The sequence below is a fragment of the Catharus ustulatus genome, chromosome 31 (genome assembly GCF_009819885.2).
Source record: "Catharus ustulatus isolate bCatUst1 chromosome 31, bCatUst1.pri.v2, whole genome shotgun sequence".
In the NCBI taxonomy this organism is placed as follows: domain Eukaryota; kingdom Metazoa; phylum Chordata; class Aves; order Passeriformes; family Turdidae; genus Catharus; species Catharus ustulatus.
Genome location: NC_046251.1, coordinates 2,444,710 through 2,472,696, shown reverse-complemented (window position 1 = coordinate 2,472,696; position 27,987 = coordinate 2,444,710). Strand labels below are relative to the sequence as shown.

The following is a 27,987-nucleotide window of genomic DNA, read 5'->3' as shown; positions in this document are numbered from 1 at the left end:
TCAGGGACAGGGAGGAGACCCTGGGTACAGACAGGGACTGCAGGGCTGTGTCATGTGCTGGTGGGGACAGTGTCGAAGCCAGGCAGGGACATCGCCACAGGGAGAGAAAACACCAGAGCCAGGGTAAGACAGGGAATGCTTTTTATTCAGACCCACAGGAGAGGACGGGTGAGTCCGTCACAGACTTTTCCATTGAAGCACAGACCATTGACAGGACAGACCGTGGCGCACACATTGCTACAGACCCCGCGGGGTCTTCAACTAGTTTATGTTCCCTGTTCGAGCAGCACCCTTGTGAGTTTAGTATTCCTCCCCTTCCTCCTCTCCCTCCCCTTCCACAGAATCCACCCCCACCTCCTCATAATCCTTCTCCAGGGCAGCCATATCCTCACGGGCCTCCGAGAACTCTCCCTCCTCCATGCCCTCCCCCACGTACCAGTGCACAAACGCCCGCTTGGCGTACATCAGGTCAAACTTGTGGTCCAGGCGCGCCCAGGCCTCGGCGATGGCCGTGGTGTTGCTCAGCATGCACACGGCGCGCTGCACCTTGGCCAGGTCGCCCCCGGGCACCACCGTGGGTGGCTGGTAGTTGATGCCCACCTTGAAACCAGTGGGGCACCAGTCCACAAACTGGATGGTGCGCTTGGTTTTGATGGTGGCGATGGCGGCGTTGACATCCTTGGGCACCACGTCCCCGCGGTACAGCAGGCAGCACGCCATGTACTTGCCGTGCCGCGGGTCACACTTCACCATCTGGTTGGCCGGCTCAAAGCAGGCGTTGGTGATCTCGGCCACTGAGAGCTGCTCGTGATAAGCCTTCTCAGCAGAGATGACCGGGGCATAGGTGGCCAGAGGGAAGTGGATGCGGGGGTACGGCACCAGGTTGGTCTGGAATTCTGTCAGGTCGACATTCAGGGCTCCGTCAAAGCGCAGAGAGGCTGTGATGGAGGACACGATCTGCCCAATCAACCTGTTGAGGTTGGTGTAGGTGGGACGCTCGATGTCCAGGTTGCGGCGGCAGATGTCGTAGATAGCCTCGTTGTCCACCATGAAGGCACAGTCGGAGTGCTCCAGGGTGGTGTGGGTGGTCAGGATGGAGTTGTAGGGCTCCACCACGGCTGTGGACACCTGTGGGGCCGGGTAGATGGAGAACTCCAGCTTGGACTTCTTGCCATAGTCGACAGAGAGCCGCTCCATGAGCAGGGAGGTGAAGCCAGAGCCAGTGCCACCGCCAAAGCTGTGGAACACCAGGAAGCCCTGCAGCCCTGTGCACTGGTCAGCCTGCAAGGAGAAACAAGGTAGGGAGGCATGTTTACTCCAGGCAGCAGAAGTTACTCCTTCCTCTCTGTGGCCTCACAAGGACATTTGGGGGCATTCCAGCAGCAGAGCCACAGTCAACAGGATGGGGGCAGGGGGCCACTGACTCTATTACCACCTCTGACTCATGGTGAATCAGTCAGGGAATCTGCTTAGTCTCTGGGGTGAGACAGTGGTCAGGGGCACCTCAAGGTGCAGAATTGCCACCAGCTCAGCTGCAAAGAGGGGACAAGTTTGACCACCTGGCACTGTCAGAGCCACATGACTCTGGGAGGGACCGGCTCGGGGCTGCCCATCCCCAGCAGACGCAGCTGGACTCAGCCACGTCAGGAGCCAAGTCGGAACAAAGAGGGAATTGCCGAGCTCAGCACCGGCGGCGCCCGGGGGCTGCGGCGCTGTGGAGCGGCTCCAGCTGCGCCGCGTCCCGCTGCCGGCCAATGGCAGCCACTGCACAACAGGATTAACATTAATTAATAAATTAAATCTAAACCCAACCCAGCGAGTCTAGAGGGGAGAGCGAGACAGAATGGAGGCTTTGTCCTCGCTCGCCATCTGCACCCCCCTGTGCCCCTACCAGCTTGCGGATGCGGTCAAGGACCAGGTCGATGATCTCCTTGCCGATGGTGTAGTGCCCGCGGGCGTAGTTGTTGGCCGCATCCTCCTTGCCCGTGATCAGCTGCTCGGGGTGGAAGAGCTGCCGGTACGTCCCGGTGCGCACCTCGTCTGCGGCGACAGCCCCGGGCCCCGTTAGCACCCAGTGCCCGCTGCCAACACCCCCCTCCCGCCTCCCCGGCCGCCCCCCGCGCCCTCACCGATCACCGTGGGCTCCAGGTCCACGAACACGGCCCGGGGCACGTGCTTGCCGGCGCCCGTCTCACTGAAGAAGGTGTTGAAGGAGTCGTCCCCCCCGCCGATGGTCTTGTCGCTGGGCATCTGCCCGTCGGGCTGGATGCCATGCTCCAGGCAGTACAGCTCCCAGCACGCATTGCCGATCTGCACGCCCGCTTGGCCCACGTGGATGGAGATGCACTCGCGCTGTGGGGGCACACACGGCACCGGGTCACCCCTTTTGTCCCCCTCCCCAGCGGTGGCACCAGACCAACACAAGCTCGGCTGTCGCCGAGGTGGGAAGGGCCCCTCCCCAAGGCTGGCTGGAGCCAGATCCTGCCCGGACACAGCCATTGTTCGGGGGCTGGAGGTGTCCCCAGCGCTCAGGGTCCCATCCTGTCATGTGCCCATCACCGCTGGCACCCTGCCTGGGGGGGATGGGCAGCTCAGCACTTGTGGCTCATCCTGTCCTGAGGGACTGGGACTGCGGCCATGGGGAGACAGGGAGCCCCGGGGCTGCCATCCTGCCCCGCCCTGTCCCGGTGAGACCCAGCAGAGCCCCAGGGTGGCTCAGCACCGGCGGTGCCTCCTGCCCACCCGGGTCCCAGTCGAAGCAAGGCCACGCCCAGCTCAGGACTGGCGGGGGGGGGCCCATCCTGTCGTGTTTCGAGCTCTGGTACAGGATGGGGTGCCCAGCACTGGGGGGTCCATTCCGCCCTGCCCACCCCGCACCGGGGACTTTCTGCCTCGTAAAACCGGGGCTATGCCCTGCCCAGCACAGGCTAAAGGCTCAGCACCGGGCGCGGGGGGCTGAAGGGGGTCTGTCCTGCCCGGTTTAACGGGAGCCACGCCCAGGGACGGATGGTGGCTCGGTACCGAAAATGGGGGGCACGATCCTGCCCCTTTCACCCAGTGCCACGCCCAGGACGGGCTTAGCACCAGGGACCCATCCTGCCGGGTTTAATGGGAGCCACGTTTAGTTCAGGCTCGGGGTTCGGTCCCAGGGAATCATCCTGTCGGGTTTAACCATAGCCACGCCCGACAGGAGCTCAGTTCTGCATCGCGGGGTCCCATTCTACCCTGTTTAACGGGAGCCACGCCCGATGCGAGCTCGGGGCTCGGTCCCGGGGGTCTCGTCTTGCTCGGTTTAATGGGAACCACGCCCGGTACGGTACCGTGGATCAGCGCCAGGGATCCATCCTGGCCGGTTTAACGGGAGCCACGCCCTATGGAAGCTCAGTGCTGAGTCTCGGGGGTCTCATCCTGCCCGGTTTAACGGGAGCCACGCCCTGTGGAAGCTTAGTGCTAAGCCTTGGGGGTCCCATCCTGGCCGGTTTAATAAGAGCCACGCCCGCTGCGAGCTCGGAGGTCGCTCCCGGGGGAGGCAGAAAGACCCTTCCAGGCCCATTTAACAGGAGGGACCCTCGGGACTGGGTCCCAGGCGATACATCTTACTCGGTGTAACGGGAGCCACGCCCGGTGCGGGAGGAGTCCCAGCCCCGAGGGCTCATCCCGGGGGCGGGGGGCGGGGGGTTGGGGGGGAACGACAAGCCCTTGGGAACGGAGATCAGGGGGGTTGGGGACCAGAGACAACGGCGAGACGAGGGCGGGGGTGAGGGGATGAAAACCGGAGACTACGATGGGAGGGTGGGGATTGGAACCGGGGAAAACCACGGGTCCGGGGGTGGGAGGGATGGGGCGGGCGGGAATGGGAGACAAGGGAATAAGGATTATGGGAATAGGGACAAGGGACATCCCGACCCCCCCACACCCCCTCACCATGGCGGCGGTCGGTCCGGGGCGGTCTCACAGCCCGACGCTGAGGCGGTCGATGTAAGAGGCGCGGCGGAGCGCGGGGCTCGGTGCGGGGATTTATAGCGGCGGCGGGGCGGGGCAAAGCGGGGCGGGCGGCGGGGCCGGGGGGGCGGCGGGGCCGGCGGCGGCGGAGGCCATTGGTGGCCCGGAATGAGGTAATGCCCCCCCGCAGCCGCAGACAAAGGCCGGGCGGTGCGGGAGGGGGGGCCCGGGGGCTGCGGCGGCCACGGCCCGGCCCCGCCGCCGGAGGGGCCCCGGCTGTGTCCTTGGCACCGTCCCTGCCACGCCCCGGTCCTCGGTCTTGGCTGAGCCAGCGGTCACGCTCGGGTCCCCATCCCACGGTCCCCATCCCCCCGCGGGCCCCTTCCCCCAAATCCCGCCGTTCTTCCCGATCCCGTTCTCCCACTGCCCGGAATGGGTCTCTTGGTCCCGGGGCTCCCGTTAACACGGGCTAGGACCACGCCCTGCTCCCCGTGCCCAGTGGTGCAGCCCTCCCCCTTGTCTGGCCACTGCCGAGCTCCCGGTTATCCCCGGCCACACCCTGGTCCCTGTCCCCAACCATCCCGTTGTTCCCATCCCTTGTCACACTCTGGTCCTCATTCCCAGCCGGCCACGCCCTGGTCCCCATCCTCAGGGTCACTGTTCTCATCCGTGAACAAACCCCTGTCCCCATCCCCAGGGACGCTGTCCCCATCCCTGGCTGTGCCACAGTGCCCTGGTTCTCAGCCACGTCCCTGCCATGGCCCTGTGCCTGTCCCGGCCCTTTCCCTGCCTTGCCCAGCCCTTCCAGTGCCTCTTTGTCTGCTCGGGCGGTGGGAACCAGCGCTGCGGGGCCCAGCCGAGGGACAAAGAATCATCCCTCCGGGCAGCTGGGGACGAGCAGGGCCGGGGGATGAGGGACAGCGGGAGGACACAGGGGACAAAACCCCCCCCAGGATAGCGTTGGGCTGGGGACTCGGACCGAGCAGCAGCTGCTGTGTGGCAGCTGGTGGTTGGGACACAGCTGGGACACTGGGACACGCGTCCCCTGGCCGCCCCTCCATCTGCTGCAGCCCCTGCACAGCCCCCCCGAGCCACCAGCCCCACAGCCCTGGGCTTTCCCACTGCTGGGGGGGTTCCCCCCTCCCGTTTGTTCTTGCAAAGCCCACAGGGGCTGAGGGTTGTCTCCCCAAGCCGGGAGGTGCTGGGGGGGCTCAATCCCTGCAGAGAAGTGACCCCACAGCACATACATGGCCTCAGCTGCTGCAGGTGGAGCTGCCAGAACATCCTCCCTTGCTGAGAAATCCCTGCCTTTTTTCCTGGTGTTTCCCACATTATGCAGATTTCTGGGCAGATCCGAGGTTCCCCATGTCCCTGCTACCAAACCCATGTCCCCACTACGACACCCATGTCCCCAGCGCCAGTCCCATGCCCCTGCTGGCACCCTGTTTTTGGGATGCTGCCGGGACTGCAGAGCTGCAAACAAAGAGGGGATGGGATTTGGGCATCGCCCACCAGAACAAAGGACCAGGTGGCTCCAGCTTTGCTAAGCAGAGAAAAACCAGATTTGGCTCCCACCGAGCTGGTGCCCATGGCAAATGGCTGTTTTGGGGCACCCTGACCCCAAAGCAGTTCAGCCCCCAGCCCTGACCCCACTGTAGGTCCATCTTTGTATGGGAAATGCCTCCTGCATTTGTCCTCCTACAGTCCCAAGTGCTCAATGCTGGTATGGAGCCTGTCAGGGTGTCCCCATTCTGTCCCCACTGCCAGGGATTTTGGGGGCTCACAGCCTGACTCGGGGACCACTCTCCAAGCTAAGGAGGGTCCCCACCCATCCTATTGCCCTGAGCTGTGGGTGGGAGGTGCCTCATAGGGCAGGGGGTGGCTCAGCCCCAGTGGGTGATGTGGGGTGTAGGGTGAGGGGCACTGGGTGCTGCAGTCCCTGGTGCCCCCCAGCCCCCTCCCCTCTCCTTGGATATGGGCGACCACACGTCCTGCACCGACTGCTGCCAGGCAACTGCTGGGGTTGCTAGGAAACTGGTTGCTAGGAGATGGGCTGGGACCCCCCCTCCCCTTGCATCCCCCTTCCCCAACATCCATCCTGGGGCCTGCTGGGCGTGGGGGGGGTTTGCAGGCAGAGAAAACCAGGTTCCCACCACTGCCTGGCCTTATTGTCACAGTGGGGGCACCATCCCTGGGACCCCACTGCCTCACCCTGCTCGGCTGTGGGTGAGGCAGAATCCCCAGGACCCCCAGTGCCTGACCCCGAGGGTGGGGCACCATCCCTAGAACCCCCAGTGAGTGATCATTCTGCTGTGCCAATGGGGGGTACACACACCCTGGGGTTCCCCTGTGCCCACCCTACTGCCATGGATGTCACCAGCTCTGCAGCCCCCAAATTTCCATCCCTGGTGAGTGCCAGTGTGGGGGTTCTGGAATGACTCCCAGCCTCCCCCTGCCCCCCCCCCGCCCCGCACTTCCCATCGCCCGTGCTCTGTTGACTGTTGGTAGCAACGCTCTGGCTCCTGGTGACGGTTGCTGTCCTCCCCCTTCCATATCCACACCACCGGTTCCACCGGGTGGGACAGACCCTGGACCCCCCCAGGGAGCCCCCTGTCTGCACAGAGTCCCCAGGGCTGCCCCCCACCCAGACAGCACAACTCGGGGGCTCCTAGAGCTGGCATCTATCCTGTGTGGGCTGAACTCCTGGCTGCTGGACTCCTGCCCATGGCGAAGGCAAGATTCCCAGCCTCCCCCAGTTTGGGCCCTTTCTGGAGATCCCAAGTTGGTGACCTCGAACCCCACAACCGGGACACGCTATCCCCAGGGACAGAGGGGTCTCAGCCCCATCAGGAGCTGTCGTGGCTCAGGGCTGACATCCCAGACACAGGCTGTTGCTATTTTTAGCCTGTTTTCCCGCAGAACCCAGCTCTGTCTGTCTGTCTGTCCATCCGCTGCCACCATCGATGTGACAGGTTCATTCAGATGGAGAGACAGAGCAGCTCGGGGGTGGGGTCGTTCCTCTCCGGGGTGCCGGATGAGGCTGTGGTGTGGTGGAGGGGCCCCTCCGCCCCTCGACTGGCCCAGGGTGGAGCTGGGGGGCTGCAGTGCCCTGCCCGCACCCCCTCCCCATCAGAAGGGCAGAGGGAAAACACCTCCAACCCCAGTGCTGGGGGCAGCGGGTGACCGCATTCCCTGTGGGAGGAAGCAGGGAGGTGTCACCGGTGTTCCCGCAGCCTGGGTGTCCCCATGCCCCCTCCCAACCCGCAACCCTTCCCGCCCCCTCCCGGCTCTGCGGGGGCCACAACAAAAGGGAGACTCGACCCCGGGAGTGGGGGGCACTGCGGGGTGCAGGGGGAGCAGCCGTGGGGTGCGGGGGGCTGCGGGCGCGCTGCCCGTGGGGAGGGGGCTGCGGCACCGCCTGCGTGCGGGGCGGTTCCGCAATGCGGCAAAGCCGGGAATAAAGGAGCGGGGCGGCGGAGGGGTGGGGGCGAGGTGGGAGAGACCCTGCTGTCGGAGGGGTTCGCTCTCGGTCCGGCCCCCCTAAAGCATCCCCTGACCCCCAGGAGGGCCCCGGAACCGGCGTGGTGGGTGGGGGGAGCATCGGGGGGCTCCGGTGGCATCGGGGACTCAAGAGTGGGTGTTGCTGGGACAACGGGCACTCCGGGCTGGGCGTGTGCCAGCACCGAGGATGTGCCCAGGGAGTGGGGAAACACCGCGGTGCTCAGGGAAGGGAGGGACACTGAAGTACCCAGGGTGTGAGGGGACACAGAGTGCCCAGGAAATGGGGGGGGGGGCATCGAGGTACCCAGGGAGGGGAGACACGCTGAAGTACCCAGGGTGTCAGGGGACACTGGGGGTGCTCAGTGAGTGAGGGGGACGCTGAGGGTGCTCAGGGGCGGGGGGGACGCTGAGGTGCTCAGGGTGTGAGTGGATATGCGGGTGCCCAGGGACTGTAGGGACATTATGGAGTGTGGGGTCTGTAATTCTGTCTCGGGGCCGACCCCAATGTCCCCGTGCTGTCCCAAACCTCTCTCTGGCGTTTGGAACTCGGCTCCTACCCTCTTCAAACCAACCCAGAGCGGGGCAGGCAGGATGGGACAGGGCACTGCACCCCGGGGGTGGGTGTGGGATGCTCCCCCGGCCCCGTCCGTCCTGCCCCACAGGAACTGCCCCACGTGGGTTCCCCTGGGGAGCAGCCCCGGGGCTGGCAGGGAACAGGGCGGCGGCGGGCACAGGAGCCGGCGCGACGGGAGCCCGCGGGGCTTCCCACGGGAACGGGACCGGGATGGGGACGGGGGCGCGGACAGGGATCACTGGACCCCCGAGGCCTCCAGCCCAGGCGGGGCCGGGGCGCTCCCTAGGCAGATGCAGCACCTGAGGCTGCGGGCGGGGGCTTCTGGGATCCATCCTGCCGCCGACTGAGCCCCCCACCCCAATACCGCAAAGCCCCCCGCCTATAAAGCCTCCCGTAAAGCCCCTCTAAAGCCCCCTCACCCCAACATTCCCCGGGCCCACTGCCCCTAATGCTTTCCGATCCTTCCGACCCCCCAAGTAGCCCCCAGTCTGCCCGTCCAGCCCCCTCCCCACTCTCGGGACCCCCAAACCCCCCCATCCCCGCCTCTTCCCCCGCCCATAGCCACGCCCACTTCCACACAAAGCCCCGCCCCCCTCCCCGCCTCCCGCCCACCACATTCCACTCCGCTGACGTCACCGCCCACCCAACCTCCCAACGTTCGAACCGGCCAATCAGAATCGAGGCGGGCGGGGAGGGCGTGGCCAGAGCGCCGCGTGGCCCCGGGGGGCGGAGCAAAGTCCCGCTGGCCCCTCCCCCGTCCCGCCCCCTCCCCGAAGCCCCGCCCCTGGGGTATAACTCGGGGGCCATACGGGGCGACCCCCGCCTCCCTCCTCGACGGCTTCGTAACAGTTCGGGCAGCGAGCGGCCATGGTGAGGGTCGGGGGCGTGGCAGGGTCGTGAGGGGACACCGCGTGGCGTGGGACCCCCAGGGCAGCGCGGGGGGCTGAGAGGCGGGCGCGTGCCGGGTCCCCTCCATGTCCCCAGCAGCACGTGGGGCTGTGCTCTGGAGGGGTTGGGAGCTCCTCGCGTGTTCAGGACGCCCCGTGGGGTTGCCGAGTTCTGGCTCGTCCCGGGCAGGACCTGAGGTGGGGGTGCGTGTGTCCCCCCAACCGGGGGTCGCTCCTCGGGGTGCTTCCACCCTCGGGCTGGGCCGATCCCCTCCGGGCTCCGGGGTTCTGGGCTCCCACGCAGGTACTAAACACGTCCCCACACCATCCCTGGGGGAGAGGAACCGGTTTGGGGGCTCCCCCCGCGCCACCTTCTCCCGGCTCTGTTCGCCGGGACACGCGTGGGAGTGAGTCACGGCAGCGTGCGGCGATTCCGGGGGGTGGGAAGCAGGTCCCATGCTCTCGGCCAGGAGAGGCTACCACGGGGAAAATCCTGCCGGTCAGCGGGGTTTGATCTTGTCCCGGGTGGAGCTGGGTGCCAGCCGGGTCCCAGAACCGCGGTTCAGGGCTGCGGCGGGACCGGGACGGTGCGGGGTTGTGCAAGGGCTGGTGGAGGAGAGTGGCTCCACGTTCCATGAGGTCCAAGGCTGCCCCCGAAGTGGGAAGTGATGAACAGCAGGGAAGGGGCTGAAGTGTCCCTGAGGTGTGATCCGTGGGTGGAGGGGACTGGGAATGGGGGGGACCGGGAATAACCCTGTGGAACTCCAATTCTCGGATCGTGAGAGGTGTTGGTGGCAACCCCAGCCAGTGCAGGGTCCCACCTCCGTGGGGGGCCAGGATGGGACCCCCAGAGCTGAGCACTCGCTGTGTCCCTTGTACCCCTAGGGCTGTGCACACTGGCAGCCCCAGCCTGGCCTCGAACGCGGGGGTCCCTCCACACCTCCCTCCCCAGCTCCAGTTGGAGTTTGGGATGGTGCTGGGTCAGCCCTGCGGGAGCCAGGGTAAAACCGGGGTTTGGGGGGGCTCAGCCTGCGCCCACCACGTTATAGCTCCATCCCTCAGTGGGGAGGGTCTCACGTCCCGATGGTGGGGGGACAGGATGGGACCCCCAGAACAGAGCACTCCCTGCAATGGGTCTGGGCAGGATCTGGCCCCATCCAACCTTGGAGAGGGATCCTTCCCAGCCCGGTGGGGACAAACAGGGGACAAAAGGGGTGACCCGGTGCCGTGTGTCCCCCACAGCGCGAGTGCATCTCCATCCACGTGGGCCAAGCGGGCGTGCAGATCGGCAATGCGTGCTGGGAGCTGTACTGCCTGGAGCATGGCATCCAGCCCGACGGGCAGATGCCCAGCGACAAGACCATCGGCGGGGGGGACGACTCCTTCAACACCTTCTTCAGCGAGACGGGCGCCGGCAAGCACGTGCCCCGGGCCGTGTTCGTGGACCTGGAGCCCACGGTGATCGGTGAGGGCGCGGGGGGCGGCCGGGGAGGCGGGAGGGGGGTGTTGGCAGCGGGCGCTGGGTGCTAACGGGGCCCGGGGCTGTCGCCGCAGACGAGGTGCGCACCGGGACGTACCGGCAGCTCTTCCACCCCGAGCAGCTGATCACGGGCAAGGAGGATGCGGCCAACAACTACGCCCGCGGGCACTACACCATCGGCAAGGAGATCATCGACCTGGTCCTTGACCGCATCCGCAAGCTGGTGAGTGTCCTGTGGGGTCTCATGGGGTGGGTCCATCCCTGAAGGGGATGAGGGAACAAAAGGAAGCTCCAGGTGTTCCTGGGCAGGTCCTTCTCAGCCCATCAGCACTTTGGGGCAGAGGGTGGGGCTGTCTCAGGACCCTGTCCTAGCTCAGTGCTAATCCTTGCCAATGGGAGGAGGGTGGGAAGCCCCATGGCCAGGGCAGGGGGGTAGGACAGATGGTTTGGGTGCTGGTGCAGCACTGGTTTGACTGGTGCAGCTGCCCAAGCTCTTTGAACCTCTGGTTCCCACGCTGGGGCTGGCGCCGGGGCGGCCGGACCTGCTGCGCCACCGGCTGCGCTCGGGGAGCTGCTGGCACATCAAAGGCTGAGCTGGCTGCCCCTGGGCTCTTGTGGGATAAGCTCCTCTCCTCTTAGAAAAAAAGGGGGTGAAGCTGTGGCTGACTTATTCCAGAACCTGCTGGGGTGTCTCCCAAAGGCATACACCATGAGTCTCTCTCCAACACATTAAGTCAGGGCCACCTGGTCCCTCACGCTGGTGGTCCCTGCTGTGGTGGTGGAACACCTGAATGATGTCCTCATGTGGCCACAGAGAGGAGCAACTTCTGCTGCCTAAAATAAACATGCCCCCACTCCTTGTCTCTACAGAGTGTCCCCAGATCCCTGCAGGAAGGAGTCCCTTTCTGTGGACCTGGTCTTAGTGACTCACAGGGCCTGAGATCCTTGGGGGAAATATCTACCATCCTGTGAGGAATATTTGCCTTCCTGGGCAAGTCCATAGCAGCTGAAGATCAGAAGTACTGACAGTTTGGTCTTGTTTTATTCTTCCCACCTTGCAGGCTGACCAGTGCACAGGGCTGCAGGGCTTCCTGGTGTTCCACAGCTTTGGCGGTGGCACCGGCTCTGGTTTCACCTCCCTGCTCATGGAGCGGCTCTCTGTCGACTACGGCAAGAAGTCCAAGCTGGAGTTCTCCATCTACCCGGCCCCACAGGTGTCCACAGCTGTGGTGGAGCCCTACAACTCCATCCTGACCACCCACACCACCCTGGAGCACTCCGACTGTGCCTTCATGGTGGACAACGAGGCCATCTACGACATCTGCCGCCGCAACCTGGACATCGAGCGTCCCACCTACACCAACCTGAACCGCCTCATCAGCCAGATCGTGTCCTCCATCACGGCCTCTCTGCGCTTTGACGGAGCCCTGAACGTCGACCTGACAGAATTCCAGACCAACCTGGTGCCGTACCCCCGCATCCACTTCCCTCTGGCCACCTATGCCCCGGTCATCTCTGCTGAGAAGGCTTATCACGAGCAGCTGACCGTGGCCGAGATCACCAACGCCTGCTTTGAGCCGGCCAACCAGATGGTGAAGTGTGACCCGCGGCACGGCAAGTACATGGCGTGCTGCCTGCTGTACCGCGGGGACGTGGTGCCCAAGGATGTCAACGCCGCCATCGCCACCATCAAAACCAAGCGCACCATCCAGTTTGTGGACTGGTGCCCCACTGGTTTCAAGGTGGGCATCAACTACCAGCCACCCACGGTGGTGCCCGGGGGCGACCTGGCCAAGGTGCAGCGCGCCGTGTGCATGCTGAGCAACACCACGGCCATCGCCGAGGCCTGGGCGCGCCTGGACCACAAGTTTGACCTGATGTACGCCAAGCGGGCGTTTGTGCACTGGTACGTGGGGGAGGGCATGGAGGAGGGAGAGTTCTCGGAGGCCCGTGAGGATATGGCTGCCCTGGAGAAGGATTATGAAGAGGTGGGGGCTGACAGCATGGAAGGAGAAGAAGAAGGGGAGGAGTAGTCGTGCCTTGTCTCTGATGTTACACCGTGGTGCTGTTCATTAAAATTGCTCTTTCCAATGTTGTCTCGTTCATTGTGCTGGGACAATCTGCCTTGCTGTGACCTGGGGGGATGTCCCAGGGGAGGGGACAGCTGGGCTGGCTGCCAAGCCCTGCTGCCAGCTGGCACGGGAGCTGTGCTGGGAGAGGCTGGGGGGTTGTGTGGGGTCAGGGTCCCTGGGTGGGTCCTGTGCTATGAGCTGGCAGTGCTCTGCTGGGCTGCCTGCAGGGGCGGGGGTCTCATGTCCCCCTCACTGTTCTGCTTGCTCTGGGGGTCACCAGGTGAGGGGGGAGCCCTGAGAGGCCCCAGTGTCCTGCCCAGTGCCTGGTGCAGACGGGCTGGACGTGATGTCATGCTGCTACTGGCACGGAGCCACTCTCGGTGTGCGGCTCTCTGCAGAGCTGGGAGGGGGTCCTGGGCGGGGGGGACCCTCCCTCCCCGCAGCCTCTGGGCATGGCACCGACTCCTTCCCGTAAATGCTGCCCTCGCTGCCAGGAAAGGGGGGGCTCGGGGGGGTTGCAGAGCCCATTGTCCAGCGCTGCCCCGCGCATGGCAGCTCCCACAGAGCCGAGTCACGGCGGCCCCGACCAGCAAGGAGGGGGGGGACGAGAGGGTCCCCTCTCCATGGGTGCTGAGCACCCCGGGCAGAATGGGGGACCCAGCTCCGAGGGGTGCTCTGCCTGAGCCCTGCAGCCCCCAGCCCCTCTGTGCACCCCAGCTGGGGGGTCTGGACCCTCATGCTAACTGGGGGGGACCTCGTAAAGGGGATCCCTCTGACCCAGCGCAGGGCTCCCTCTGTCTCCCGGGCACCTTCGGCCCCTCTGCCCCTGGGGCTGCTGGGTTTCTCTGCCTGGACCCACCAGCCCCTCACCTTCTATCCCGTGAGGGTCTCCGACCCCTCCCGAAGGGAAATACCAGCAGCCTTACGTCCTTCAGCCCCTACCCCTCATCCCGAGGGCTGTCCCGCATCACCCGAGCCCCTTTCCCCGCCCCTCCGAGGGGACATCCGCAACCTCCAGCTGGGAGACCCCTCCCCTCTCTCCGTCCCGTAGCCCCGGGTCTCCCCGGCGGGGCGGAGCCGCTGTCCGCTATAAAGAACCGATACCGGCAGCCACCGCCCTCCCGGTGCAACCATGAGCCGCCGTGACCGCGACCCCGGTGTGCCGCCGCCTCTCACCGTGGCCCCGGGGCGGCTGGCGGCGGCGGCGGCAGCGCGGGGCGCGGAGCGAGAGGAGCTGGCGGCACTGAACGATCGTTTCGCCGCTTTCCTGGAGCGAGTCCGGGCGCTGGAAAGGCAGAACGAGACCCTCCGTGCCGCTCTGGGCCGCGCCACCGCCGCCACCGGGCCCCGCACCGGGCTGGTGCAGGGGGAGCTGCGGGGGCTGCGGGAGCGGCTGCAGCGCCTCGGCCGTGACCGGGACCGGCTCCAGGCTGAGCGGGACGGGCTCGCCACCGACCTGGCGGCCCTGCGGCAGCGGTGGGCCGGCGGTGGGGCCGTGGGAGGCAGCGGGATGGGGACCAAGGATGCGTCGGGATGAGGGGTACTGGGGATGCGCTGGGATGAGGGATGTGACTGGAGGATGTGCTGGGGGGAGCAGGGAATGCAGCGGGATGAGGGATGGACTGCGGTGGAAATCGGGGATGTGTCGGGATGAGTTGTGGACGGGGTGGGGACTGAGGAAGGTGCCACGGAGGGACTGGGAGATGCGCTGGCATGAGGAATGTGATGGGATGAGACTTGCACCAGGATGGGGACGGGAGGATGCAGCGGGATGGGGATGGGGGAGCCCCGGGGAAGTCGGACTGGTGAATTTTCAGGGAAGAGGAGCCCTTGGAAGGGATTCGCTCAGCACTGGGACGGGCGCTCGGGATGCACAGTGGGCGCTGGGAGAGCTGGGCTCTGCGGAAGGGCGGGGCACTGGGAGGGGCAGGGCAAGGGTGAGGGCACTGGGAGGGGACTGGTCCGAGCGCTGTGGGACGCCCCCATCCCCGTTCGCCTCCGCTCTAGGTGGAGGGGGCTGCAACAGGAGGAGCGGGGCGGGGGTCTGCAGTCCCGCCCCCACCTCCCTCTCATCCATCCCTTGCTGTCCCCAGGCTGGAGGACGAGACACAGAAGCGTGAGGATGCCGAGAAGAGTCTGGTGCTGTTCCGCAAGGTGCGGGGACTGGCGGGGCCCATCCACTACCGAATCCTCATCCCCAACCACCCCGGGGGTGCTCCAGGGTGTTTCCCATCCCCTCCACGCTGCCCTGCAGCTCATCCCAGGCTCTCCCACAGGACGTGGACCACGCCACGCTGTCTCGCCTGGAGCTGGAGCGCAAGGTCGAGCTGCTGATGGACGAGATCGGCTTCCTCAAGAAGCTGCACGAGGAGGTGGGGCCAGGGTGGGATGGGGCGAGGTGGGACAGGTCAGGTCCTTGTGGCACGACGTGATGCTCACGCTCCCGCGCAGGAGCTGCGGGACCTGGAGGTGAGTGCCCCGAGCCCGGCGGGGCTGGCCGAGGTGGAGGTCTGCAAGCCGGAGCTGACGGCTGCGCTGCGGGAGATCCGCACCCAGTACGAGAGCATCGCTGTGAAGAACCTGCAGGAAGCCGAGGAGTGGTACAAGTCAAAGGTACCCGGGGCTGGGAGGGATTTTGGGGTGGCTGAGCCATCCCAGAGCCCTGACTCGCCTGGCCCGCGCAGTTTGCCGACCTCTCAGATGCAGCAAACCGTAACCACGAGGCGCTGCGGCTGGCCAAGCAGGAGATGAACGAGTCCCGGCGGCAGATCCAGAGCCTGACCTGCGAGGTGGACGGGCTGAAGGGTGTGGTGAGAGCCGGGGAGTGTTTGGGGGGGGTGCAAGGACCACATCCACCCCGGTCCTTTGCAGCCCTTTGCTCCCCTGCAGAACGAGGCGCTGCAGCGGCAGATGCGGGAGATGGAGGATGAGTTCGGGGAGGAGATCGGGAACTACCAGGATGTGGTGGGGAGGCTGGAGCAGGAGATCCAGCAGATGAAGGAGGAGATGGCGAGGCACCTGCGCGAGTACCAGGACCTGCTGAACGTCAAGATGGCCCTGGACATCGAGATTGCCACGTACCGCAAGCTGCTGGAGGGCGAGGAGAGCCGGTGAGGGGAGCCCGGCGTCCCTGGGAAGGTCCCCGGGTCGAGCCCCTCCGGTTTTTGTGGGATTTTCTTGGGAGGAGGCAGCTCCAAGCCTTGTTCCCACAGGAAAACAAGAGGTTCTCGTGGGAGCTGAGATAAAGGCAAGGCCAGGGGCTGGAGGGATGGTGGGGGAGCTGCCTCCAGCTCCGCTCCGGGTGCCAGCCTGGCAGCCCACGGGCACAACCCCCAGCTGAGCTGGGATGTGGGTCACGGACTTGAGGGTGTGGAAGTGGTCACTGGCAACGTCCAGGAGTCCCAGACCCTCCTCATCCTCCTCTCCCCTCCAGGATCACCATCCCACTGCAGCCCACCTCCTCCTTCAGCATGAGAAGCTCAGGTGAGTGACAAGCTGGGGGTCCCCTGCTATGTCTGGGGGTCTTTTTTTGGGGGTATAGACCGTGTGTGGGTGTGGGTGGGTCCCTGTGCTCCTGCCCAGGGTGTCTGAGGAGGGGCATGGGGTGCTGATGACCCCTCTGTGCCCAGTGCTGGAGCCCCAGCCTGTGGAGAGCTCGGCAAGGAGGATGGTGCTCATCAAAACCATCGAGACACGGGATGGGCAGGTGAGAACTGGGGGTGCCCTGCCTGGGAGGCCCAACCCTGCCATGAGACTGATCCCCAAATTCTCCTCTTGCAGCAAGTGGTGACAGAGTCGCACAAGGAGCGGGCGGGGAAGTGACACAGAGGAGCTGATGCGATTGCCCCGAGCCCATGGTGGGGGTTTTGCCAGACCCTGCTGCGTCCTGGGCGGGGCACGCAGCAGAGCAGAGGGGCTGGGAGTGCCCCAATTCCTATTCCTGCTGTCAGCACCACGGGACAACGCTGTGGTGCGTCCCTGTGCCTTTGCAGTGTGTCCCTGTGCCTTGTCCCCGCACTATTTATCGCTATTTATTGCCTATTTATTATCCTCCCATCCACAACCCCACTTGTATTTAATATCGAGTGTTCCCCACGCTGCCCTGGGGCCGAGGGGACTCGGCTTCCCTCCCGCCACCAGAGCTGGCACCGGCTGCCCCCGGGGCTGGCGGATCTGGTGAATCTGGTGACATCCAAGCGCTGTCCCCTGTGGTGTCACCATCCCGGGGATTGGAGCAGAAAGGGAAGCAGCGCCCGGTTGAGGGGGGATCTGCATCCCCAGAGCCCCTCTCCATCACCACCACTCTCATTTTGGGGGGGGTCTCACCTCCCCTCCCATCACTGGAACCGGCACCGGTGTCACCACCTCGGGGAGCCTCAACCCCGCTCCCTCCCGAGACCCGGCGACTTCCAGAGGATCGAGGGCACTCCCGGTATCCCGGAGGGCTCCAAGCCCATGGAATGTCCGGTCAGAACGGGATCGGTGCTCCCGGAACATCGCGGAACCGGAGCGGGCACCGCCGGGAGCGCCGCGCTCATTCCCCACCGGCACCACCAGAGGGCGCCACCGGCCCGGCCCGATCGCTGCCGCGCGTTAATTACGTATTAATTACGTATTAATTACGCATTAATTAGGGGTTAATTACAGCGTGACGAGCTCTGGGCGTGCGGGGAAACACCCTGATTTCTCTAATTGCGTTTTTTCAAGAATTTTTTGGCATGATTGCGTTACTTCGAGCAACTTATGCAAAGTTGCATTTATGCAAAATTTGCGTGTTAGTTATTTTAAGCAAATCTTTTGCACTATTTCATGATTTTCAGCATTTTTCGAGCCACTGATTGAATTGTTTAAAGCAAATTATGCACAATTGCGTTATTTAAACAAATATTGCCCACATACTTGCATTATTTAAGGAAATGTTGCACTATTGTGTTATTTTAAGCTTTTTTTGCATCATTGCGTTATTTTAAGTATTTTTTGCATTATTGTGTTATAGCAAATTATTTAAAATTGCATAATTTCATGGAAATTTGGCATCATTAATTGCATTATTTTATGCAATTTTCGCACCAATAATTACGTGAACAAAGTAATATAAAATCGCGTTATTTTAAGCATTTTTTTTCATGATTCATTACGTTATCTTAGGTAATTTTTTGCGCGAAAATTGAATTATTTTAACCTATTTTTGCATCATTAATAGAATTATTTTAAGCCGCTTGCATTATTTGAAGCGTTAATTTTGATATCGCTCACTCTGGGTCTGCAGGAACAGCCCCAGATCCCTGATCGAGGGTGGGGGAGGTTTGGTCACTCTCAGGGGACCAAGGAGTGACCTGTCCACCCCTCCCCAGGACAAGATCAAGCCGTGGTGACAAACACAGAGTCCCCTGAGAAAGGGTTTAATGAGGGGAGGGGGTGGCACTGCTGGTGCTCGCACAGACGGGAGGGACAGACAGACAGACAGGTATGAACACTATGTACAGGCACTCCCCTGCCCCACCCCTGGGGATCTGCCCCCCTGGAGCAGGGCTGGGGGCGCTTGCAGTCCTGCCACACTGGGATTTGGGCTGGGGGGGCACTGGGAGCACTGGGATGGGGCCGGGGGCTCTTTGGTTTCAGCTGCACGGGGGCGAGTGGGACACGCTCCGAGGAAGGGCCCAGTAAAACCAGTTCCCCACGCCAGAGGTCACCTGGAGGGTTGGGGCTGTGTCTGTGACCCCTCCTGAACGAGGGTGACACTGAGGCTGGAGAACGGGGGGGCTCAGGGGTGTTCCCCACTCCCCCCAGGCACAAACCTGTGTGTGAGGCCAATTCCCACCTGTGCCCCACCCCAGGCCGCAGAGGTGCCCACCTGAGGGCAGGTACCCCCCGTTAGGACAGCGAGTTGAGGAAGTGGCTCTCCCCTGCCAACGTGCTCAGCATGGAGCTCATGTCCCCCACTGCCATGTTGGCACCCCCAGGTGAGGGCAGCAGGAGCCCCCCGGCCGGGCTGGGGGGTCCGGGCACTGCTGGGGGGGTCTCCACATCCTCCACGATGGCAGCAAAGTCAAGGTGCGTGTTCTCCAGGTCCAGTGAGTCCAGGCTGTTGGCCACCTGCTCCCCCGAGTCCAGGTAGTAACAGGAGGTGCCCCTGAGTCCCTCGGGGCCGTAGTGGCCGCTCCCCCCGCAGCTCGCTGCCCCCTGGCCCAGCAGCTTGTGCCCACCTTTGCCCCCCTGCCCATGGGGGCTCTGCCCTGGGTAGTACAGGGGGAGGTTCCCAGGCCCCTCGGGCATGGGGCGGGTGGGGGGCAAGCGTGGCAAGCGCCGGGCACTGGTGTCCATCCCCTCGTAGCCATGCCCTGGCTGTGCCAGGCTGCCGGGGTAGCTCAGGCTGGGTTGGTGACCCGGTGGTTTTGGGCCACCTGGAGGGTGTGGGATCATCTCGGGGCTGAAGCAAGGAGGGCTCAGGAGGGGCTGGGGCTCTGCCAGGCTCTGCAGATGATCTGCTTTGGGTTGGTAACCGCAGTACCTGGGGCTGAGGTACGGCGGGGCTGGCACAGCCTGGCACTGGCCGGGCTCGCTGCCCAGCCCCACGCCAGCCACGCTCCCCTTGGGCGGGGGCTGCTCCCCCCACATCAGCGCCTGCTGCGCCTCCACGTAGTTCCGGACCATCACCTCTTTGGTCTGCAGGGTGGGGGTCTGGGCTCTGCGGGCTCCCGGGCTGGCCATGCCCATGTACCCGCCCGGTGCCGGTGCCGCGGGGGGGAACCCGCCCGGCCCCACCTCCACGGCGTGCCCGAAGGCGGCGGGGGACGCTGCGGGCCCGGCCAGTTTGGCACCGGGGCAAGGAGCAAGTGCTGGGCTCGGCGCTGGGTATCGCTGCTCCGATTTGATCTGGAGTCGGTTAAACCGGTGCCCCCTGGAAAATTCGCTGTCCTGGCATGAGCTCACCAGTTTGGGATGCTGCCCGCAGGCGCTGGGATGGGGGTACTCGATGCTTTGATGGGGACAGTGTGGCCCGGACATGGCGGGAGCTGCAGCACCGACACCGTGCCTGGAGCTCATGTCCAGCGTGCCCTGGGGGTGCCCATCCCAGGGCTCCGGCACGGCCCCGTTCCCAGCAGGCAAACTGGGGAAGCGCTGGTTCATCTGGCACTGCGGGAGGGAGAACTCGGGCTGCAGCAGCCCCTCCTCCATGTCCCCATGCGTCCCCACCATTGTCCGCTGAGCACCGTAGATGCCACCCTGGAGTTCCACACCAGTGCCCTGGCATGGGAAGCTTTCCTCGGGATAGCTCAGGTACTGATCCATGTCCAGCAGGCCGGACTCGGGGCCAGGACCCCCCATGCTCTCCAGGAAAACGTTCTCGGTGATGCTGGGGGGGCGTGGGGAGAAGCCGTGGCGCTGCAGGTTGGCCTCGGAGCCGCCCAGGGGCTGCAGTGCTGTCCTGGCCACGCCCGGCACGCTCACATTCCCCACGCTCTTAAACCGCTGCACCCTGGGCACAGCCGGAGGCTTGGCCACCGTCCGGGCAGGGTCACTCGCCCGTCGCACGCCGTGACGAGGCACCAGGTGAGCAGGAACGCTGCCTGGGTAGCCGGGCTGCTCGTTGGAGCTGTGCCTTCTCAACAAACCATTGGCGATGCAGCGAGGTCCGGCAGGCGCGGGGTAACCCCCGGGCACGCCACCGTGGCCACCTGTGGCCACCTGCTCCACGCTGGGCAGCGGGGTGGGCGGGGGGCCGCCCGTGGCCGCAGCATACTTGGCCTTGAGGCGATACCGCTGTGCCGGGGTGAGGCTGCCCACCCCCGGCAGCCCCCCACAAACGCCGGCGTCGCTGGAGCGCCGCGACTCGTCCGGAGAGATGGGATCGTAGCCGTCCCCCGGGCACGTCCCGCCGGGCATGGCGCCGGCCTCGCCTCCCAGGCAGGGCCCAGGCAGGTACGGGGACACCAGGGAGGAGCGGCGGCTCACGGTGTAGGCAGAGCTGACGGTGCTGGTGCCGCTGCTCCGGCGCTCGCCCAGCGCGGCCAGGCCCAGCTCTGCCGCCGACAGCTCGGCGATGCGCCGGTGAGAGGCTGGCGGTGGCACAGGGACACCGGGCACGTCCCCGGGCAGGCCTGGGGGAGACAAGCAGGAGTTACCCCGGGCAATGTCAGAGCAGGGACAGGAGGCACCTGCAGAGCTGGGATGTGGCTCTTCTGTGGTTAGAGCCTGTGAGGACAGGGAGCAGGGGGCAACAAAGATGGGCAGAGGCTCATTTAGGTTGGAAAAATGATGGAATGGTTTGGGTTGGACCACCCAGTTCTATCCCCTGCCACAGGGGCAGGGACATTTTCCACTAGAGCAGATCACTCCAGCCTAGCGTTAGATGCTCTCAGGGATCCAGGGGCAGCCACAGCTTCCATGGGCCTGCCCACCCTCACAGGGAGGAATTCCTCCCAATATCCCACCTAACCCTGCCCTCCTTTCCAGTGTGAAGCCATTCCCCCAGCCCTGGCTCTCCATGCCCTTGTCCAAAATCCCTCTCCAGCTCTCTCAGAACCCCTTCAGGACTCTAAGGCCTCCCCAGATTTGGGGTCCAGCAAGGAGTGGAAACCTCTGGCTGCCCACCAGACCTCTCCCCACACTTCCCACGGGCCAGGCCCCACATCCCAGTGGAGGAGGCACCCCAATCTCACCCGCTCCAGGGATGGGGGGCAGGTTCAGGCCCTTGGAAGCCGCAGGTTTCCTCAGCTGCTTCAGTTTGTCGATGCGAAGGTTTTCCAGTTTGTGAAGGGCCATGAGCCCTGAGGTGCCCATGGGCTCCCCAGGCACCACATCCTCCAGCGTGGACAGGTCCTCGTAGCTGCCACCAGCGTTTCCTGCCATCTCCACACCGCTGTCGTTGTTGGTGGTGCTGCCCAGGGGTGAGTGGTCGCTGCTGCACGAGGATTGCCCGCCTGGGCTGGGCTGAGGCTTCTGGGGAGAACCAGAGCACGGCCAAAAAAAGGGGGTCAGGTACCCAGGACACCCTCAGAGCCATCATGAAGGCTGGAAAAGCCTCTGAGATCACTGAGTCCAACTGTTAACCCAACACTGCTGTGTTCACCACTAAACCATGTCCCCAAGTGCCACATCCCCAAATGCCACATCCCCAAATGCCACATCCCAGGGTTTTTTTTGATATTTCATGGATAATTTCTGGATACAGGGATGGTGACTCCACCACTGCCTTGGGTAACCCATTCCAGTACCTGAACACAAAAAAATTTTCACTAATATCCAACCTAAGCCTCCCCTGGAACAGCTCAAGGGTGTTTTCTTGTCCCATCACTTGGGGATGATCCCCCTCCCTCCTCCCTCCACTGCCCCTGCAGCTCCTCACCAAGGCCAGCTCAGGCACCAGGAGTTTCCCATCGTCCTTCCGAGCCTCGCTGGGGCCGTTTGTGTCCTTCTCCTGTTTCATATCCGGGGGGGCACTGGGGGTTGGCAGTGCCCTGGCCGGCCCCACGTCCCCTCGGTGTTTTTTGGTGACGTGGGCGTCGGGGCCGTGCACGGTCTTGACGTGTTTGCGCAGGGAGCTGGGGTCCGTGTAGCGCTTGGTGCAGCCGGGGATCTTGCACACGTACGGCTTCTGCCAGGGAAAACCGGCGGGGGAAGAGGAGGGAGGATGTCAGCTCCACCCTCCCCAAAGGTAAATCCTCTCCTCATCACCCTCTGGAGAGAGCTGAGGGTGCAGAGGAAGGAGGGAGCTCCCCAGGAGTGGGGTAAAGAGATCACAAGGGAATGCTGGTGATATTGAGAGCAGGAAAAGAGGGAATTGAGGCACACAGGGGTAAAACCCAACGATGTGGGGAGTTCTCAGAAGCACAAGGGAGCCCTGGGTGGGGCCGTACCTCGTTGGAGTGGGTGCGGTTCTGGTGCTTGGCGCGGTCGGAGGCGTTGGAGAAGGCTTTGTTGCAGCCCTCGTGCTCACACACGTAGGGTTTCTCACCCGTGTGTGAGCGCAGGTGGGTCTTGAGGTTCTCCAGGCGGGAATAAGCCTTGTTACAGCCCTCAAACTGCAGCAGAGCGGGGTGGCACGTGTCACACACGTCACCAGGCCTGGGAGCACGTCACCCCTCATCCCACACCCCTGGCACGTCCATGGACACACCATGGATCTCACCTGCCCTGCTCAGGTGCAGCCTCACACCCCCTTCACCCTGGGGCTGTGCCACCTCGTTGTTCCCCTGGCCATGGCAACCCCACAGGGAAACCCCAAACTGGCATTGATATCCACACCCAGCTCCCCATCCTGATAAAATTCAGGAACATATTCCAAAGCACAGCACAGCGCTGGGGCCATGGGACTCTGGGTTTAGATGGGATGTTGGGAAGAAATTCCTCCCTGTGAGGGTGGGGAGGCCATGGCACAGGGTACCCAGAGAAGCTGTGGCTGCACCATCCCTGGCAATGCCCAAGGCTAGGTTGGACAGGGCTTGGAGCACCCTGGGATGGAAATGTCCCTGCCCATGGCAGGGGATGGGAAGGGATGGGATGAACCAAACCAAAACATTCCAGGAGCCCCACACCTGTACCCACCCGCTGCCCATCCCCTTCTGCCACTCCACAGACCCCACAGGCTCCAGCTGCTACACTTGCACCCCCCTCTCATGCTCTACCCTCATTTTTCCAGCTCACCCAGAATTTCTGAGGATTTTTTAGCATCTCACCGTGCACTTGTGAGGTTTCTCTCCCGTGTGACGCCTCATGTGCACCACCAGCATGTACTGAGCCTTGAAGGGCCTCTGCTCCCGGGAACACGCTGCCCAGTGGCACACAAACTCCTTCTTCTCCCCGTGGATGTGCTCATTGTTGATGTGCTGAGGAGGGAGAGGAGCGTCACTGGTGGCACTGGGGAGGGGGACAAGGGACAGGGAGATACAGGAATACCATGGGAGAAAGGGGTGTGGAGGGATTGGAGAGGACTGGGGTGGGAGGAAGGGACACAGAGGGACTGGGATGGGAGGAAGGGACACAGGAGGGACTGGGATGGGAGAAAGGGACATGGACAGACTGGGATGGGAGGTGGAGACACCAGAGTTTGGGGAAGAACAGATCAGGTGGTGTTTGGAGGAGGCAGACAATGCAGGGAATGTTTGAGGGATACTCTGGGAGGACCAAGAGCAGCCAGAAAGGTCAAGATGGTCCAAAGGATGGTCAGGGGGATATAGGAGAGTTGGAGGAAGGAAATCTGGAGCAAAGGAAGGAGTCTGGAAGCACCAGTGGCTCAGGAGAACTGTGGGATGCACATCCCTCCCTTCCCAGGAGGGAACTTCCAGCATCATGGTGAGCTCCCAGGGCGGGGGGGTTGAGAACTGGGAGCACTGGGCTGGTCCAGGGGGTCGTTGGCCAGCAGCCTGAGGGCAGTTTTGGGATGGGAACACCTCAGCAACCCCTGACTCACGTGCACCAGCTGCTCCTGTGTGTCGAACTCCTTGGCACAGCCATCCCAGTAGCAGTTGGTCTCATACACAGCCTCACACTCGGGTTTCCCATCCTCCTTCTCCAGCTCTTCCCGAACATCCAGCATGCCCAGCAAGGGGTCCTGGGGGAGCACGGGCAGGTGAGTGCAGCCAGGTGTGTGACCCCACAGGAATGGTGCTGGGAGTGTGGGGATGTCAGGGGGATCTCATGGCCTGGGGGGTACCTGGGTGCCCGTGGATGCTGGGCTGGAGATGTCACCCTCAGATCGTTCCTCGGGGAATTTGGCACTCAGGGGGCTGCTCAGGCTCCACTCCAGCTTCAGCTGCTGCCAGGGCAGGGGAATTGGGAAGCAGTCAGCATGGAGATGGCCACCAGAACACGAATTACACGGATGCCTGGCTCACATGGATATGTCTGACAGAGATTCCCCTCTCACACTAATCCCACTCACATGTGAGCTGGGGATCTCACACAGATCCCTCTCACAGGGATCCTATGCACACAGATCCCCATTCACATAGATCCCCACACACAAATTTCCCTCTCAAATGGATCCCACTCACACAGATCCCCTCTCTCATGAATTCCCTCTTACATTGATCACCTCTCACATGGATCCCACCCACATGGATCCCCAGCTTACACAGATCCCCACTCACACAGATTCTTCTCTCACACAGATCCCCACACACAGATTCCCCTCTCAAATGGATCCCACTCACACAGACCCCCAGCTCTCACAGATTCCTCTCACACAGATCCCCTCTCATGAATATCCTCTTACATTGATCCCCTCTCACAGGGATCTCTCTCACATCGATCCCCACACACAGATTCCCCTCTGACACGGATTCTTTCTCACACAGATCCCCTCTGACACAGCCCCTCTCCCATGGATGCCTCCCCCCCAGATTCTCCTCTCAAATAGATCCCTACGCACAGATCCCCTCTCACAGATCTCCTCTCACACTGATCCCACTCACATGGATCCCCAGCTCACACAGATCCCACTCATGCAGATCTCACTCACATTGATCCCACTCACACTGATCCCTCTCACATTGATCCCCTCTCCCACAGATCCCCTCTCCCACGGATCCCTTCACACTGACCCCCTCTCCCAGGGATCCCCTCTCACACTGATCCCCTCTCACAGAGATCCCACTCACATGGGTCCCCAGCTTACACAGATCCCTCTCACATTGTTTCCCTCTCACATTGATCCCTCTCCCACAGATCGCTTCTCCCACAGATCCCCTTCTCCCAGGGATCCCCTCTGACACTGAACCCCTCTCACAGTGAACCCTTCTCCCGCTGAACCCCTCTCACAGGGACTCTCACACACATCCCCTCTCCCAGGGATCCCCTCTCACACAGATTCCCCTTTCACAAAGATCCCACTCACATGGGTCCCCAGCTCACACAGATCCCACTCACACGGATCCCTCTCCCATAGATCCCCTCTGACACTGAACCCCTTTCACACTGACCTCCTTTCACACAGATTCCCCTCTCACACAGATCCCCCTCATGCAGATCTCACTCACATTGATCCCCTCTCACAGAGATCCCTCTTCCAGGGATCCCCTCTGACACTGAATCCCTCTCCCACAAATCCCCTCTCCCACAAATCCCCTCTCCCACAGATCCCCTCTCACACTGATTCCCCTCTCTCAACATTGACCCCCTCTCCCACTGCCCCCCTGTCCCACTGATCCCCTCTCCCAGGGGTCCCCTGTCCCACAGATCCCCTCTCCCTGGGGTCCCCTCTGACACTGATCCCCTGTCCCACTGTCCCCCTGTCCCCCTGTCCCCCCGTACCTGGCAGTGTTTGAGGCCCCCCCGAGCAGGCGGGTGGTGCAGCAGCCCCGGGCGTGTGGGCAGCTCGTGGGAGCTGCAGGGGGGGGGAGGCGTGTACAGGTGGCCTTGGCCCTTCTGCTGCCCAGGAGGACTCTGGTACCCCAGGGACGGGCTGTGGACACCAGAGGGACGAGGTGACACCGTCAGGAGACAAGATTGAGGTCTGGGATCCCATCCATCCCTTCCCCACCATCCCACCCTGCTCCCAGCGCTCCCCAAGCTGGGAATGGGCACTCAGCTCCCAGCCAGGCTCCCAGTGCCAGGGGGCTGAGGGCAGGTGCCCACCTGATGGTGCTGATGGACAGGTGCCCATAGGAGCCGCCGGCCGAGGCACAGCGGGAGTTGATGAAGGCGACGAGGGAGTTGGGGGAGGTGCGGATCACGGTCTGCAGGTCGATGCTGGAGTCGGACAGGGGGGAGATGGACAGTGCCCGCTTCTTCCCCAGCTTCCCTGCACCACGGGGCGTGGAGAACCGGGAGCCTGGGGGGGCAGAGCAGGGGGCACTGCCCTCAGCATGGTGCTGGGGGGCTGCAGGCACCCCAAGGACACACACCTGGTGGGTGGAGGCTGGAGGAGTGCCCTGAGTGTGTCAGTTCGCTTCGGATTTAGAACAGAGAGATGCTTAACTCCTCAAAGGAATCCCCCCCAAAACCGGAGACTCACCATCAGCAGCGTGCTCAGCTCCTGGTGCCAGCCCGTACCCGCGGTGCCCGGGCTGATGGCACACGGGGAAATCAAGTCCTGCAGGAAGGAGGACAAGTGAGCTGGGGGTGGGACAGAGACCCCCGGAGCACCCCTGACCTCGGGGGGTGCATCCGGAGCCTGGAGCCCCCTCCATGACCCACCTGGCGGTCCCGGGGCGGTGGGGGCTGGTCCGTGGGGTGGGTGCAGGCAGCAGTGCTCGCTGTAACCGGCAGCCGGGGGTCCCGCGGGGTCGAACATGTCGCGGTGGGGCCCGGGGGGGTCTCAGGGACACATCGGGGTGGCGGCGGGGACCTGGGGGGGGTGGGGAGAGGTTGGGTGTGGCCGCCAGGGGGCGCTGCAGCACGCGGGACCTCGCTCCCCGGGACTGGATTTAAATTGAAATAGCAGAGATTTGGGGATTTGGGGAAGAAATTCCCCCCTGGGAGGGTGGGGAGGCCCTGGAACAGGTTGTCCAGAGAATTTGTGGCTGCCCTTGGAATTCTGGAATTGTTCAAGGCCAGGTTGGATGGGGCTTGGAGCAACCTGGGATAGTGGAAGGTGTCCCTGCCCATGGTGAGGGGTCGGAACGTGACTTTAAAGTTCCTTCCAACCCAAACTATTCTGGGATTCTATGAAATGGAAAAGCGAGGCACAGCCGGAATCATTCCCGGGCCAAAGACCAGAGCTGGCTCCCTACTCCTCCCTTCCCAGGGATTCTCCAGCATCTGCAGGTCCCACCCAGCCCTGCCTTGCCCGTGGGTCCCCACCCTGCCCGCGGGTCCCCACCCTGCCCTGTCCCACCCACGCATCGCGCCCCTGCCACGGGGCTCAGCCCAGCCCACCGCCGATCCCTGCCTGTGGGGTCCTGCCCTGAGCCTGGTCCCGCCTCCACCCAGGGCCACCACTCTGCCCCCAATCCACCTCAACCCCCCGGTCACCATCCTGTCCCCCCACTCCATTCCCACTCACTGTCCTTGTCCTACCCCCCAACTCCATCTCCATCCAGGGCCACCACCCTGCACCCATCCATTCCCACCCCCCGGTCCCTGTCCTGCCCCAAGACCCCCGAGGGCTGACAAGAGGAGCAGGAGAAGCCACCACAGGAGAGGCAGATGTGGGTGGCACTGGGAACAAGGACTCCTGCCCCCTCAGCTTCCCCCTTTGAGACGCGGGGAATCGCCCCAAACAAGGGGTCTGGGGGAGTGGGAGCCCCTCACCCCGCTGGGAAAAGCGCTGGGTTGCGTTTGGAGCCGGGGGGGCGAGGGGGGCAGCAATTCTTCCGCATGAGTTGCCCCTTTGAAAGCTCGTCTAGGGGCTTTGTGAGAGTGTCAGGCAGGAAGAATGGAGGGGGGGGCAGCGGGGCAGGCACAGGGGAGGGGGCTGCCCAGGAAGGTGGTGGAACTGGGGGGGAAAGGGGAAAGAGAGATGAGGAGGAAACAGGGGGCAGAGAAGGGGGCTCTCACCTGCCCCCTGGGCCTGGGCCTCGCAGGAGAGTTTGGGGAAAGCTCCCACCTGCCTTCAGCCTGCCAGGGCTAAGAGGTTTGTGAGCCCCT

The 27,987-nt window shown here is 63.6% G+C and overlaps 4 protein-coding genes across 4 annotated transcripts; 2 read left to right on the top strand and 2 right to left on the bottom strand.

The window, feature by feature from the left end:
- Nucleotides 1-124: 124 nt before the first annotated feature.
- On the bottom strand, nt 125-4,033 carry LOC117009040 (tubulin alpha-1A chain). Its single transcript, XM_033083220.1, has 4 exons — nt 3,925-4,033; nt 2,130-2,352; nt 1,892-2,040; nt 125-1,281 (listed from the first exon to the last, which is right to left on the bottom strand). The coding sequence occupies exons 1-4, from the start codon at nt 3,925-3,927 to the stop codon at nt 301-303; spliced, it is 1,356 nt and encodes a 451-aa protein (XP_032939111.1). The 5' UTR covers nt 3,928-4,033; the 3' UTR covers nt 125-300.
- Nucleotides 4,034-10,135: 6,102 nt separating this feature from the next.
- LOC117009070 (tubulin alpha-1C chain-like) lies at nt 10,136-12,432 on the top strand. The gene is made up of 3 exons (XM_033083249.2): nt 10,136-10,369; nt 10,459-10,607; nt 11,446-12,432. Exons 1-3 carry the CDS (start codon nt 10,249-10,251, stop codon nt 12,415-12,417), a joined length of 1,242 nt encoding a protein of 413 aa, XP_032939140.1. The 5' UTR covers nt 10,136-10,248; the 3' UTR covers nt 12,418-12,432.
- Nucleotides 12,433-13,573: 1,141 nt separating this feature from the next.
- On the top strand, nt 13,574-16,350 carry LOC117009052 (peripherin-like). Its single transcript, XM_033083234.1, has 9 exons — nt 13,574-13,932; nt 14,550-14,610; nt 14,733-14,828; nt 14,908-15,069; nt 15,141-15,266; nt 15,346-15,566; nt 15,890-15,939; nt 16,086-16,162; nt 16,237-16,350. Exons 1-9 carry the CDS (start codon nt 13,589-13,591, stop codon nt 16,276-16,278), a joined length of 1,179 nt encoding a protein of 392 aa, XP_032939125.1. The 5' UTR covers nt 13,574-13,588; the 3' UTR covers nt 16,279-16,350.
- A 1,526-nt stretch (nt 16,351-17,876) lies between these two features.
- On the bottom strand, nt 17,877-26,692 carry GLI1 (GLI family zinc finger 1). The gene is made up of 11 exons (XM_033083162.1): nt 26,596-26,692; nt 26,414-26,491; nt 26,035-26,230; nt 25,711-25,861; nt 24,113-24,214; nt 23,870-24,010; nt 23,136-23,285; nt 22,317-22,481; nt 21,806-22,054; nt 21,120-21,399; nt 17,877-20,558 (listed from the first exon to the last, which is right to left on the bottom strand). The coding sequence occupies exons 1-11, from the start codon at nt 26,690-26,692 to the stop codon at nt 18,331-18,333; spliced, it is 3,837 nt and encodes a 1,278-aa protein (XP_032939053.1). The 3' UTR covers nt 17,877-18,330.
- Nucleotides 26,693-27,987: the final 1,295 nt, after the last annotated feature.